The sequence below is a fragment of the Macaca thibetana genome, chromosome 3 (genome assembly GCF_024542745.1).
Source record: "Macaca thibetana thibetana isolate TM-01 chromosome 3, ASM2454274v1, whole genome shotgun sequence".
NCBI lineage: Eukaryota > Metazoa > Chordata > Mammalia > Primates > Cercopithecidae > Macaca > Macaca thibetana.
Genome location: NC_065580.1, coordinates 84,716,468 through 84,731,820, shown reverse-complemented (window position 1 = coordinate 84,731,820; position 15,353 = coordinate 84,716,468). Strand labels below are relative to the sequence as shown.

Below are 15,353 nucleotides of genomic sequence, written 5' to 3'. Positions count from 1 at the left end.
AGGGGCTGAACAAATTTTGTGAAATGAATAAACGATGAATGATGCAGTATTAGATCCTGTCTACAGCTAGAATTTCGGAGGAGTTTAAAACTCAATGACATAAGGTACAGTATAATCGAATGCTGACTTATTGAGAGAAAATCTGGTATAGATCATTTTCAGTCTACAGAGTTAAGTGCATTCTGGTGTCTTAACTATATGACTATCAATTCCCTAGTTCATAATATAACAAAAATAAGATGAAGTCAGATATCCATGGAGTTTGAGGCTGGGTTAGCCTTAGTGGCCTTTTACAGGTGCAATTTATTTTTGCAGGAAAAAGAACACTGAATCCTTCCAGAATAACCTGATTCCAGCAGACTTAAATAAAGTTGTTCATTCTTTCAAGGTTTTTCACATACTTCTGTCTTTCTAGACTGTGAAGTAAATTTCCATTTCCCAAAAGCCCCACTGCAGATTTTAATGATCCTGTCCACGTGATATACATTTTTTTTGTTTCATTGCTATTAGTGAATGACAAGTGAAGGATATTCATTTTAACTTGAAAATGTCAGGTATGCACTTTAAGAGATATATTTTTTGCAGCTTTTAATGAGGTGGTGTTTCTTTTTGAAAGAAATACTCATCTCTGATGCGAATGCTGTGCAGGTGACAACTGATATTTAATAAGCGATGGTTCTTGTATTAGTTGCAGTTCGCTAAAGAAAATGTCTCAGATTGCTTTTGAAAAACTCTTAGCGTCACTAGCCCAAAGGCAAGATGTGACCTTTTTATTACATAATGAGAATCATTTATTATCTTACAATGTATCTTAAAGTCACAGACAAAATGCCACTTTGATAATTGCTTTCAATTAGCTTTGAGCATAGCATATATTCATAAAATGTCTTCTCTAATTTAGAGTTGAATTAGAGAAAATTGCAGACGTAATCTACTTTAAGGTTGTCTCATTTAAGGTGATTCGTAGTTTTATATCAAAGAAATCAAAACGAGTAGCTTTAGAACAGTCTCTCAAAGTGTTTTAAGCAGGCTTTTCAATATTTGATTCTATTCTATTACCAATTAATTAACAAATTAGAAAGCTAGTTCATCATTTCTGACCTTTTATGCATGTTAACTTTTAACTTTCATTTCTAATGACTGTTTTGAAATTAAGCCTTGCAGTTCATGTCGAAAGACAGAAACAATCTGATTAGCAAGATAAATAAGGCTTGCTTTGATACCAAGTACATCTTGATATTGGGCTATAACTAGGACTCTGGAAAGTATAATGGTGCATTCTTTCCTGACTTCAATAAATAATACATAACCAATGGTCAAGAAATAATACTAGATAATCATGTAACCTAAGTAAGCAGTTCTGGAATATTACTACAAGTGAGGTTAGAGGTAACATAATATTTAAAATGTGACTTCAGATATTTTTTAAAATTATTATCCTGAGCATTGGGATAGTATTTAAGTCCATATCTCTACCTCCTTTAAAAATATTTTTGAAATAATAGAAACTCTGAAATTATATTTTGCACTTGTGGTGTTTCAGTCACTCATGAAATATTATTAACCTTAACAGAGAGTCTCACAAATTGGTATTGTATCTGGAGATTACTCTACTCTCTCTCTCTCTTTTTTTTCTAGATAAAAATTACACACAAGAACCAAGCTCCGATGCTGATGGGCCCTCCTCCAAAAACCGGGTTATTCTGCTCCCTCGTCAAAAGGACAAGAAACCGAAGCAAGGAATAATCCTGTATTGTTTCATTCTTAGAAATTGAATTAGCATAATTGGGCCATGGAACACATATGCTGGAAATCTGAACCATTTCAAGTCTCCTGCTCATACACAATCATGGAAGTTGTTTAACAGGTTTTGTTACTAAGCTAATGTAAAGTTCAGCTATTAGAAAATTTATTGTCTCAGTTTTTATAGGCATCTTTGCATGAAGGAAGCAGCTTACCTGAAGTGATACTGCATATTTTTGTTGCATGCATTCCCATAGATTTTTACATCTCCCACCCATCTCTTCCCCAATTTCCATTTACTAACCTGTAAGAAAAATCTGTGAAACATGAAAAAGGAAATACCATGGGAAATGTGATTCTCAGTGTGATTCCAATGATTACGAAGCACTAATCAGTAACGCTACAATGATCATAATTGCAGACTGCTATACGTTTCCCTTTTAGAATCAGTGTATCAATGACCTATAACTTGAGGAGAAATTTTAATTCAAAGATTTTATTAAATAGTTGACTACAATACCTTGCTATATATACATAGTTTTTCTTCAACATCTTAACTCTTCTGAGCGGAAATAAAAATATCAGGTATAAAGTTTTCTTGTGCTGAAAAATAGAACGCGGTTTTTATTTTGCTTAGCTTTCTTTTTAATTCCAGAAATAAGTGAAAATATGTTACTTGACAGTCAAGTGTGGTAATATGGCAAGCCTTGTTCCTTTCTGCATGAGAATCTAGGAGAGAATTCATAACCACACCATAACCAAATAGATATTTTAAACTACGTGCCTAATCAATGTGTTTCCCACCAAAGATTCAGAAAAAGATGCTTGAGAGAAATGGGTTAATGCATAATTAATTAAGCATTGTGGAACAAATTTATGGTTCCTGTGATTAATTTTGTGATGACTAAGATGCTGGAAAGAGAGTGAGTTACCCATTAATTATGATTAAAATTCTCACCTTTCACAGACAGACAATAAGCCAGACAACACAATGAAAGCTCAATAGATGATTTCTTGCTTTTTTTAGTCATTTATAAATATAGATGTAATTTTTCATGGATCAGTTAAGTACACTTGAAGGAAGTAAATGATTGTATCAGTTTCTTTCTAGTATAAATTGGTACCTGTAGTAATACTGAGCTCTTGGAAGGGAATCATGCATGCAATTAGCTCCCTCCTCCTCACCTACTCCACTCCCATCTTTATGACATTTCAAATGTTTATTTGGAAACAACAGCCTAGATCACTGTTGAAGGTGTTCATGGCATAGCTGGAGTCTCTGATTGTTTTAAAAAATCATGGAACAGTACTTTTCTTTTAGTGTTTCATTAAGCCTATGTTGTAAAATGAAATGCTTTTGAGCAGTCTTGTAATATTGTTCATTCATATTGACCTGCATCTCATCATTGCATGTTTTATGTTTTCAAACATGCCATAAGGAAAATGAGTGCTTGAACTGCATGATTTATTAGTTTCTCTCCACTCTGCATTAAAGTGCTAATGATTTATCAGTTCTATTTTGTTATTGATTCATTCATCTTTGAATAACAAATAGCATTTAGTGATTCTGTTGAACACAATCCTGTGCATGGATTTATGGATTTCAAGTGAAATTGCTATAATTTTAGTTCTTTGGTTTGAAAACTCAACTGAATGCTGTTATATCAAATAGCTGCTCTCAAGCACTGTGCTATAATGGAAGATTACGTACAAAGTGTATTCTTTTAGTGTTCCTGGAACATTGGATGGTAAATATCAGTCAACAATAAGCTTAATTACTTTAAAAATAAAAGCTTTTGAATAAAATTAAGACATAATTTAGCATTCCCAGGAAAATTATGATTACAATTGCAAATTTAGTACAGCAATCACTTGCCCTGGTATAATAAAAAATTGTTTGGCAGAACAGTAATCTAGACCAAAAGAAATCTCAAAACAGTAACAAGTACATTACCGATATAATGTTACACAACACACACATTGATTTGTTGTATCTATGGTTACAGGTAATAAATATTTTCACATGAATTGACAAAATTTTCTACAATGGGCAGGCAGGCTTTGTGTCAAAAACATATTTTGAAGCCACAAATTATTTTATGTTCGCTACAACATACAATTACTTCTTGGCTACCTTTTATAGTATATAGTTTGAAGGCAGCAACAGTTTGTGAATCATTCTTAACAATCTGTGCAGTAGAAAGCTGTTGGATAGACAGTGGGATGAGACAAATTAAACAACCTGCCTATAAGATTTCAATAATTGAAATAATGGGATGCAGCTTGACTTCAATGTAGCTGTATAACTACAATTAGTGCTAATAGTGGTTACATTTTCAGTCAGATGGATTCTTTGGTACCAATAATAAATGTTCAACTATGAATCCAATTTGACTTTTCTCAACTCATTTTCTAAAGACACTGATGTGCTTGCCCCCTCAAGTATACTGCCCCTGGGGTTTGGAAAGTAGTTTTTAAAAACGTAACTTGATGGGTTTGAAATCAGAGAAGATATTCTCCTCAGTTTTATGACAGCTTCATATGAAAAATATATAGTTTAAGGAAAATTCTATAGTACATTAAAATATTGAATGATGAATGTTAGCTTTACAAGATGGAAACTTCTCTTCTATGTGTGCGGATGAATTTTGAGCTATCGGTTGCCCTCTTTCAATATAGGAGACATACTGGTATAAAGTTTTAAGTGGATGAAACTCTTAAGTGTAAATTAATGCTGGACTTAACAGCAGTCAGAAACAAAAAGGGAAAAGAGACATACACTCTGCTAAGCATTGCTAGGCACTGAGTTGATGAGATTCCAGAGAGAGATTCCAGAGAGAGATTCCAGGGTAAACCTTGATATCCACACTTCTAAGAAATTGGAAGGGAGGTATCTACCTAGAAACAGAAAGTTTAAAAGACATAAATTTATTTTTTCCACTTCCATGTGTACACCATGTATTTGATGTAAAAATGCTGGTCAATTTATTGTGGTGAAAGGAGATATCTTGTAGGAAGTTTAAAAACTAACATTTTAAAACAGTTTTAATTTTATTTAAAACAGGTTCATGTGATCATAGCCAGAATAAAACAAAAGCCTCAGATGTTTAGCGTAGTCTACTGCAGACAGAAATTTAAATCCAGTGAGGGCTAATGAATCACATGCATGTTTCCACATTTTATTTTGTTTTCGTTTTTTAGGCATATGGGAAGTAGTTGCAATTTTTCAGGGAAGAATATGTTTTGAATCTCACACTGTATTCTCCTTGAATGAGACAAGATTTTGAGATCATTCTTTTCTTTTGTGTGTCAATGTTAGTTTGTTGTTCATTGGTTACGAAAAGGAAAATGTGGCCGGACGCAATGGCTCACGCCTGTAATCCCAGCACTTTGGGAGACTGAGGCGGGCGGATCACAAGGTCAGGGGTTTGAGACCAGCCTGGCCAATATGGTGAAACCCCGTCTCTACTAAAAATACAAAAATTAGCCAGGCATGGCGGCGCATGCCTGTAATCTCAGCTACTCGGGAGGCTGAGGCAAAAGAATCACTTGAACCTGGCAGGCGGAGGTTGCAGTAAGCCATGATCGCTCCACTGCACTCCAACCTGGGTGACAGAGCCAGACTCTGTCTCAAAAAAAAAAAAAAAAAGAAAAATGTACTTTTCATGGCACATATAACCCCTAAAGGATTATTCAGTACCGAATAATTAAATAATAATTGAATAATATTGAATCATATTCACCATTATTATTCAAGTAACTGAATAATATTCTCTATTAAAAGATTAAACACTTGTAACATATATAAAGCTGTAACTTTAAGAAAATAAATAAATAAAACCCTGTAAAAGAGCTTCTATTTTGTGAGAGGCAGAAATCACCACTTAAAATTCCCAATTAAATTCTGCTATATTTAAATAAAGTTTGAGTAAACTCACATTTGAGAGATTCTGTATAACCTTATTGTGTTTAAAAACATGGAACTCATTTAATTATAGTACCTTAATTATTTTCTCAGAAAGTGATATATACAATATCCTGCTTTTTGAAATAAAAATGTTAACCACTCAGTTCAGTGTCATTTCTTACTGCTATTTTGGACAGATTTTGTCTCTGAAATGAACTCCTCCAGCAGCTCAACAATCCATCTACCCCACTGAATACATCCACTAGGGATATGAAGTCAGACACCCTACCTTTTGTCAGGGAGTAATTAGGGACTGAATTATTTGCAATTAAGAACCAAATTATTCCAGTTTGTGGTGCTTTGGGCCCCAAGTTGCTGCTGTGCATATTATTCCAGCAATTTTAGATTCCAAGAAGGCAACAACCTGAATGATGGAACTGTGGGAACTCAAGTTGAATTTTCTGGATGAAACCAATTTCTTATTTTATTTTGTGTAACAGACTTCAACAAATATCTCTTGGGCATTGACTAGGCTAAACATATTATGCAAAGGGACTGCAGCAATTAAAAGATGTTTAAGGAAACAATTTCTTCTCTAAACACCTTTGAATCTTTTAGAGGAATTAAGTAAACAGATGACCATATTACACAATTGGATAAGCGAAGAATGAAGGTAAGTAAAATATGATACAACCTATTCAAAGGAGGAAAAGATGATTTGGTGAATAAATTTGAAAAGGCCTTTAGAGAAAGTAGATCTTCAAGTGACTTTTTGAAAAGCTAAAACTTTACATAAGGAAAGAAGTCAAATCAAGGAAATTCAGAACAAAAAAAGGCGAATGGGAGTAGGGATACAGAAATCAAGTCCTAAATTCTTCATTGACTCATCTTATAAAAAAGTTAGGGAATTTACAGATGAATCATTTGGGTAATGCTTATACTTAAAATTATTAACTAAACAAGGAACAAGAGAAGAAGAAAGTACAAGAAAGAGGCAAAAAAGCAATTAAGAGAGGGAAGGAGAAAGAATAATGTAAACCCCCCAAATTAGAAAATTAATTTTACATTCTGGAAGAGAAAGAAATGAAAAAAAAACAAAATAATTCCCAGATATTTTGGCTTGAAAACTCTGAAAGCAGTATCTGGCCATTCTCCATTTCCAGGGAGTTTGATTAGATTATATTCTGTGAATATAAGTGACTTCATAAACTCTCTGAAGCTCATGAAACTAACTAGAGAACACTAATTGTAAAATGTTGATGCTAAGTGTGTAAAAAATTAAGTATTAAAAATACATATAAAACAATATAAGTTAAAAATTTGTGATAGAATATTAAATCTTTCCAACAAATTACCACTGGTGGCAGAGGCACTAGAAGTTCCCAAAAGCTCTTTCTCTTTTACTCCATATTTGTATTCAAACATTCATTCCTTGAAGTCAGTTGATCTCAGAAAAACATTTCTATTTAAAATAGTATTGGTAATAATAATCCTTAAATTACCAAGGACTTTATAATATGTTGGTTGAAAAATTAGAAACCATGTTTGAGCTGAAAGAAGACCGTCCAGTGCTGGCTGGGCGCGGTGGCTCATGCCTGTAATCCCAGCATTTTGGGAGGCCAAGGCGGGTGGATCACCTGAGGTCAGGAGTTCGAGACCAGCCTGACCAACAGGATGAAACCCTGTCTCTACTAAAAACACAAAAAATCAGCCAGGCGTGGTGGCACGTGCCTGTAGTCCCAGCTACTTGAGAGGCTGAGGCACAAGAATTGTTTGAACCTGGCAGACAGAGGTTGTAGTGAGCCGAGATCATACGACTGTACTCCAGCCTGGGTGACAGAGTGAGACTCTGTCTCAAAAAAAAAAAAGAAGAAGAAGAAGAAAAGAAGAAGAAGATTGCCTAGTGTGTATATTTTTTCTACTGTAGCTGCATTTTTAAGATCTTCCACCTTCAAGTAGCATGTAGTGCTTCTACATCTTTTTTGCCACTCAAAAAAAAAAGATGGGACTTTACAGTCTCACAAAAGTTTCTTTCAACATTTTGTGAAATGGTCGACAACCACCCCATGGTGCGTCTCCCATTGACTTCTCAGCTTCACAGTTGAGGGCATCATACTGACATATTTCAGCATGAGATTTCTGGTGCCAGACCCGGGTACAACTCTTGGATCTGCCGCTCACTAGCTGTGTGACCTCAGGCAAGTTATTTAAGATCCCTGAGCCTCAGTTTTCTCAACTATGAAGTTGAAATATGTATTGAAAATTAAATAAATTAATACATCAAATAATTTAGAGCAGTTCTGGCATGTAGACATTAATATGCCAGGCCTGGGTGTGTAGTATAGCAGGACAATAAAAATCCATAATGTAGAAGATCTTATTCTGTTCTGTAAAAACAGTTGACAAATGGTTGGTATTTATCTGTTAGAAAACTAGTAGTCAACTTCAGGTTCAAAATAACTTGTCATTGTATGTTCAGGTTATGTATGTAGTGTTTGACTCTCCCTAAACTAATTCCCTCACAAAATTATCTGGACATAGGCATATATATCAGAATAACCTCCAACAATCTCTAAATCTGAGCAAATGTTATTAGACCACCAAGAGAATTCTACAGTTGTACAACTTCATAGCATTTTGAGAATTAAAATAATATAATGTCATCATGAGACACATCACCAGAATCCATGGCCACTGTCCAAAGGCATGCCTTTCTTGAAGTCTCCATTAAATTTCCATTCATATTCTTCTATGTGCTTCTCCCTCCACCCCACACATCATCCTTCAAACCCAAATCAGTTTTATCCAAATTTCATTGTCAACACTCAAAGTCTGCAATGAGTACACGTCTTACCTCTGACATTCCTTAGACTCACCTCTCTTTGGAAAACACCAGGACCTATAATAGTTGATTGGTGCTCAGACCTGTCACATCCCAAAAGCCCCACATCATTGGTATTGCTTTTGCCAGTCTTTCCTCCCACTAACCCACCCAGCAGGGATCCAGAAAGCTCCCTGTGTTCCTTCTATACCATACACCCAGGCCTGGAAGGCCCTGGAAGGCCTTGTCTATAGCCCATTACACCTCCATGGCTCCCACACACTGGTGTGTTTCTTATTTGTCCCTGGTCAGACACCAGCAAGGACATCAGCAGGCTTCACCCTGCCAGCCAGCATTTATCCAGAGCTGCCCTCTCAAGGGGTCTGGTAGAAACTGCAGAATCCATGGACTTCATGGACTTCAGGCTATGAGAAAACAGAGGCGAGGCTGGAAAAGTAGGAGGGTGGGCAGTAAGGAGAGGCCACTGTGGCCTAAGCAGGGCCATTGAGCTAAAAAAAGGAGGCTGCAGTAGATAGAGAAGGCCAATGAAGCACTATGGAATCAGGGGCAGCCCCTCATAGGTATCTTACATTGCATTATCCTGATCAATTACCCCTCCACTTAAGTGGACAAGTTTGTTGAAACCCACCAAAACCTCACTCATCACAGGCATTGACAATGTTAATTTTAGTAATAAAAGTAGAAGCCGATATTTATATAGTGCTTGCTTTGTTCTAGGCATGATTCTACACATAAATGAACTCACTCGAGTTCTGTAATTATCAATACCATTTGCATTTCACACATTAGGAAACTGAGGTCCACGGGTATCATTTAGAACTTCTAGTTAATCTCATAGAAGTAAAAAGTAGAACAGAGGATATTAGATGCTGGGAAGGGAGAGATAGGGGGAGAGATTTGTTAAAGGATACAAAATTACAGCTAGATAAAAGGAATAAGTTCTAGTATTTTATACCACTGTAGGATGACACTAGCTAACAATGATACATTATGTACATTCAGATAGCTCAAAAGAGGATATTAAATATTTCCTACACAAATAAATAAATGTTTGAGATGATGGATATGCTAATTACACTGATCCGATCACTATACATTATATGTGATCTGATCACTATACATTATATGTATCAAAATATCACTATGCACCTCATGAATATGTACAATTATTCTTGGTCAATTAAAAAATTATAACAAAAACAAAACCCTTCTCTGACAGAGTCAGTAATGGAGACCTGAAAAGCAACAACAAATCTTCTTTTCATAATCACCGTGATACACCCATCTTTCACCTGGCCTGAAGGATTAGGTTAAATGTAACATAATAATCAACTATATTTATTACTTAAATTGTAATAGAAATATTAAACAATAAAATTCTCATCTCATAGTATAAGTAGAAAAAATTGATTCAATTGTTACTAATACAGCAATTGCCACAAGAAGATTCAAGACCATGAACAATATCACTGATGTTAAAAAGACATTATTGAAATTCAGAATAACCTAATGACTATCAATTTAATAGAGAAGTTGTTGGTGATGTTTCTTATGTCAAAACACAGCTCAGAAGCAAGTGGTACTCATCTGGCAATAACCACATCAAATAAAAGATCACATCAGCAACTTCTGTATTGTAACAAGTAATTTTAAAAACATTACAATGATTTGATGGATTACTTGCATTCAAATGATAAAATGTATATCATTTGAGAAACAGATAGATCAATGGATGGAAGGAGAGATGAATAGATACCTTTTTTTGAGAATTAAAAAAATAAAAACACTTTTGATTCATAAATTCATTTATATTGTTATGTAGGCCAGGGGTCCCCAACCCTGGGGCCATGGATCGGTATCCGTCCACGGCCTATTAGGATCCAAGCTGAACAGCAGGAGGTGAGCAGTGGGCAAGCAAACGTTACTGCCTGAGCTTCACCTCCTGTCAGATCAGTGGTGGCATTAGATTCTCACAGCAGCACAAACCCTATTGTGAACTGCACATGGGAGGGATGTAGTTTGCACATTCCTTATGATAATCTAATGTCTGATGATCTGAGGCAGAATAGTTTCATTCAGAAACTACACACTGCTCCCACCCTACCCCTCCTACCCCGCATCCATGGAAAAATTGTCTTCTATAAAAGCTGTCCCTGGTGCTAAAAAGGTTAGGGACCACTGATGTAGGCTATTGAATACTTCAGATTTTAGCCCTGGGTCACTGATCTATCAGTTTAATAATTTTTTTTCAACCCTCTCTCTATTTATACATTTCCTTATCCATGGATTTAAATATACCTATATGCCTAGGACTTCCAAATTTACATCTCCAATCCAACCTTTTCTGAACTCAGCTGATAATTTGGCGATTCCTACAGCTTTACTTAAATATCTCACAGGCATATTAAATTAAAGCCTTCCAAATGAAACTCATCTTACCTCCCAACATTAACCTAGTCTACCACCTTTGTAACTTTCCCAGTGAATTTCACCAGTCAGTACCCAACTAGTTTCTCAAGTTAGAATCCCAGGAAAATCCTCAACCACTCGTTCTTCTAGATTGCCATTACTATGAGTCCCATCCACTCTACTTATCAACCTAATATTTGTCAAGTCAATTCCTTTTCACCACCTCCATTGGTGGAGGCCTTTTTTCAGACCTTCATCATTTCCTGCATAAATTATAGCTGTAGGCAGGAGTGGGTCCAATTTTTGTGGGTCCCGAAGCTCCCACATTTAGTGAGATCTCACTAAGAAAAGGAATATAAAATTACAAGGCAAAACAGATATTTAGAAAGAAAACTAATGTCTGATCCATTTTCATATTGTTTCCTGTATTTTGGGCTGCATCCCCTTTGATCCTCTCTTTGTAGACAACAATTTTATAACATTTTTCTACCGAGAAGATATAAATATAACTCAATATTTCCTCTAGAATGGCTAAAAAGGTTTTAAATTGATAGCTTAGAAATGTATTTTGGCTTCCTAATTTCTGTTGGTAATGTCACAACAGTAACTCCTTTACACTGTCTTGCCCAGGTGGTGCCTATGAGAATTCCAGACCTTTGACCTTACTGGTCATGGTCCAGCTCATTCAGGTTTTCACAGGGCCAGGAGAATAGGTGGCTGGGGTCAAAATGCCCAGTAAGCATGTGCTGTAGTACCATCTCTTTGTGATCTTCCTTCTTGGAGTCAACACTGGTGAAGATGCTCATCTAGGCTATTCAGAGTATTGTCTGGTGGATATAGTGGCTGTGGTGGATATGATCCTGGTGGATATGGTGGGGTGGCCCCCATAGTGGGGCAGCAGTCTGTGACTCTGCCATGTGACTGACTGGGTTCTTGCTCCCTACTAGAACTCGTCAAGTTTGGGGAAGGACTTATGCAAATGAGGGAACTGGTAGCTTCAGCGTGAGAACTTCAAGGTAAGTTAGCCTGTGGGGCCTGTAAGAGGATCCTGGGGACAGCGGTGTAAACCTGTATCCCAGCTGCTCATTTTTACAGGATGTGTGTCCAGGGAAAGTTACTAAATCTCTCTGAACTATAGTTTTCTCATCTGTTCAAATAAGGATAAGTATAGCACCTGTTTCAGAGTTGTTGTAAGGATTAAATGGATATAATTTTCTAAATTATTTTCTACTGGCACAGCATTCAAGTAGTATCTTTAGTGACAGTGGTCATAGTCATACTCATAATAGTTCTATCAGCAGCTGATGGAGATAAAGATAAAGTCTTCTTTATCTCTACTATCATTCTTCTTCTACAAGGCCAGTTGTATTTTTTTTACAAATAGGTAATCTCCCTTATTAGATCACCATTTTTTATATGATAAAAGTCCAGCATCCTCAAGTAAGCAAGGATGTTCATGAGCTGGACTTTGTCAACCTTTCCTGTTCCCACTTCCCTTTTATCCACATGTACTTAACTACAGTGATGCTGTTTCACTTGCATTTCACCCATGGTCTTTCATGATTGCGCACTTTCGCAAGTTTTATACTCAGTGCCACATTCTCTTCCTCAAGGATTGGTTCACTTTCTTTGGAAGAATGTCTGGAACCACTGTGACCCAGCAGAGATTATGTTGACTCTTCTAGTGAGTCTCTTTTGCACTCCCTTAAGGCCTCCTGATACCCATACTAAAGTTCTTCTTATTCTGTATTTTAAATGATCACTTGTTTTATTCTTTTATTGAACTGGTGAGTCCCTTGAAAGCCAGTCCTGGGTCCTATTTACTACTCTTCCCCTCAGACAATCTCATATTACATATCCAATCATTTTTGAATGAATAACTGACAGCTGCCAAAAAAATTTCTTGGTTGCAATAAAATATATTACTTGTTTCAGATATAAAAAGAAGAAACATAAACCATCTATATTGGGGAAAGCATAATAAATTTATGTCAGCATTATAAAAGAAGTATTTTTATTATTCTTTATAAACTTTGGCTGAATAAACTTATACTTCATCCTGATGTCCTTTTTACCTCGTGCCGCTTTCCTGATGCAGCACCCAAACATTTCTAACTTTTCAGTTGATTCAATAACCAGTATGGCACACTGTAACTCACAGTGGCAATCACTGGGCCAGTTCAGGATCTGCATGCTAGTGGGGTGGAGAGTCATGGACAGCTGTCTTTGATTCTCTGAGTGCTGAAAAGTGGTAGGCAGAATAATGGTCCCCAAAAGATGTCACATCCCAATCTTCAGAATCTGTGAATATGGCACAGTACATGGCAACAGGTAATTTATGTTGCAGATGGATTAAGGATGCAAATCATGTAATTTCAAAATAAAGAGATTTTCCTGGATTATCCAGGTGGGCCTACTGTAATGCCAAGGATCCTTTAAAGTGAAAGAGGGAAGCAGAAGGGGAGCTCAGTGTCAGAGAGAGATTTGAAGATGCTACACTGCTGGCTTTGAAGATGGTGAAAGAGACCACAAACCAAGGAGTGCAGTAGGCCTTTAGAAGTTGCAAATGACAAAGAATCAGATTTTCCCCTAGAACCTAAAAAGGAAACACTGCCTTGTCAATACTTTGATTTTAACTCAGTGACACCCATTTTGGACTCCCGACCAGAAATGCTATAAAATAATAAATTTGTATTATTTAAGCTATAAAGTTAGTGGTAATTTGTTGCAGTAGCAATTGGAAACTATGATAGGGAGATACTAAAGTAGGATTTCCTGTTCAGAACTGCTGCTCTAGGCAAGCAGACTATACACTGATGCTCTTTAAAAGAAATATCATCTCACTTAATCCTTAAAATGTTTGGATAGTTTAATCCTCACTTACTGCATGTGGATTGCTAGAACCCAGTACATATATGTTCTTACCTTTGAGTCTAATAAAAATTGGTGAGAGAGAGAGAAGGATTGTTTTTATTGCCTGGTTCACAGCTTTTTATTGATATCATTCTAACAGGGGAAAAAATGAAAAAGTAAAAGCATTTGTTGTAATGAGACCTACCTCACTGAAGACAGCTATCTCAATTTATTTTTCCAGGTGATTTAGTTAATTCTGGGTTTAAGTATTGGGAAGTTTGCAGTATAATGTGTATTCCCCCATTCTCAGGACAATTAAGGCACTTTCTTTTGTCTGTAAGTATAAGAAAATTATATAGATGGCTGTAAATGAGAGGGTTAGAGTGCTCCTCTTAAGTTAAATTGTTTATGTTACGTCTGCTCCACATTTTCTGGTACATTCATTTCACAAGTTCAGCTTTAGCGGGAGCAATAACTGAACAGAGCTGCTAATGAAGGCGCCCTTGCAAGCTGGGTCAGAGTCCTCCTTTTGCATTTGGATTGATATTCCAGTTTGAAGCTTCAGAAGAAAAGTGTACTGACAAACGCTAATGAATGTAAACTAGTTTATGTGTAAATTACTAAGTGTTTAGAGGGAAAATTAAAGTTCTTTGTAAATATTTTACAGTATAAAACTTTCTAGATTTCTTGTCTTGTTCATAGATCAGAATTTCTAGAGTCATAAAAAGGTCGCCAGCCAAATGAAAGTTTGGCATGTTCTTAACGAGATTTTTCCTGTTCCAAGACCTTCATTTTCACTCTTGTAACTGAGTTAGTTCTAACTTTTAGAGATCCTATTGCTATCCATATATATGGAAGAAATTAATTGATCTATTCAATGGTCTTTTGAGTACAGCTTTTGCTTTGGTGTAATGGAAGATTGGTATAAAGTTTGTATATTATCAGAGCCTAAAGAATGTTCCAGAATTGCAGTTATGTAAAATAATGTTCCCAGGCTGGGCATGGTGGCTCAAGCCTGTAATCCCAGCACTTTGGGAGGCCTAGATGGGTAGATCACTTGAGGCCAAGAAGGCTAAGGAGCAAGAATCATTTGAACCCGGGAGGCGGAGATTGCCATGAACCAAGATCGCACCACTGCACTCCATCCTGGGCAACAGAGTGAGACTCTGCCTCAATAAATAAATAAGTTAATCAATTAATTAGCATCCCCTTAAAGGCATTATTCATCTTACACTCCAAGTAGATTTACAGTAATCGAAAAAGTAAATTTTAAATGGGAAGGTAGAAATAATTGTTTTTGCCCATGCAAAGCTTTAAAAAATTGATGATTTGCAATTCCATGACATGAACAGTTGTCAGAGGGCCATAACTCTCAGGACCCACCTGAGTTTACCTGTGGCTGTGGAAAGTTCCCTACTCACTGACCACTTCTCTGCCTGAGAACACTCTCCTACAAGGAAGCAAGCAGGCCAAGGCATGCCTAGGCTCAACCCAGAAGTGCAGCAGAGTAGTATCCCCTGGCTCAACTCCCAACCAATTGGAGATGGGAATCCATTGTGAAATGTCCCAGCCTCCCTGTTCTTTTAGGTCTGACAATTC

General features: G+C 36.4%; 1 protein-coding gene across 14 annotated transcripts in view; it reads left to right on the top strand.

The window, feature by feature from the left end:
* The window catches only part of DGKB (diacylglycerol kinase beta), a 778,174-nt gene extending 772,270 nt beyond the window's left edge, over positions 1-5,904 (top strand). For 12 of the 14 annotated variants that reach the window (XM_050783043.1, XM_050783039.1, XM_050783037.1 and 9 more), the window contains one exon: positions 1,639-5,903. In XM_050783043.1, the coding sequence (XP_050639000.1) occupies positions 1,639-1,746 (108 nt within the window). In that variant the 3' untranslated portion in view covers positions 1,747-5,903. Of the gene's footprint in view, positions 1-1,638 lie in introns of all 14 variants that reach the window. The other 2 variants (XM_050783046.1, XM_050783047.1) reach the window with 1 other exon arrangement.
* The last annotated feature ends 9,449 nt before the right edge of the window (positions 5,905-15,353 follow it).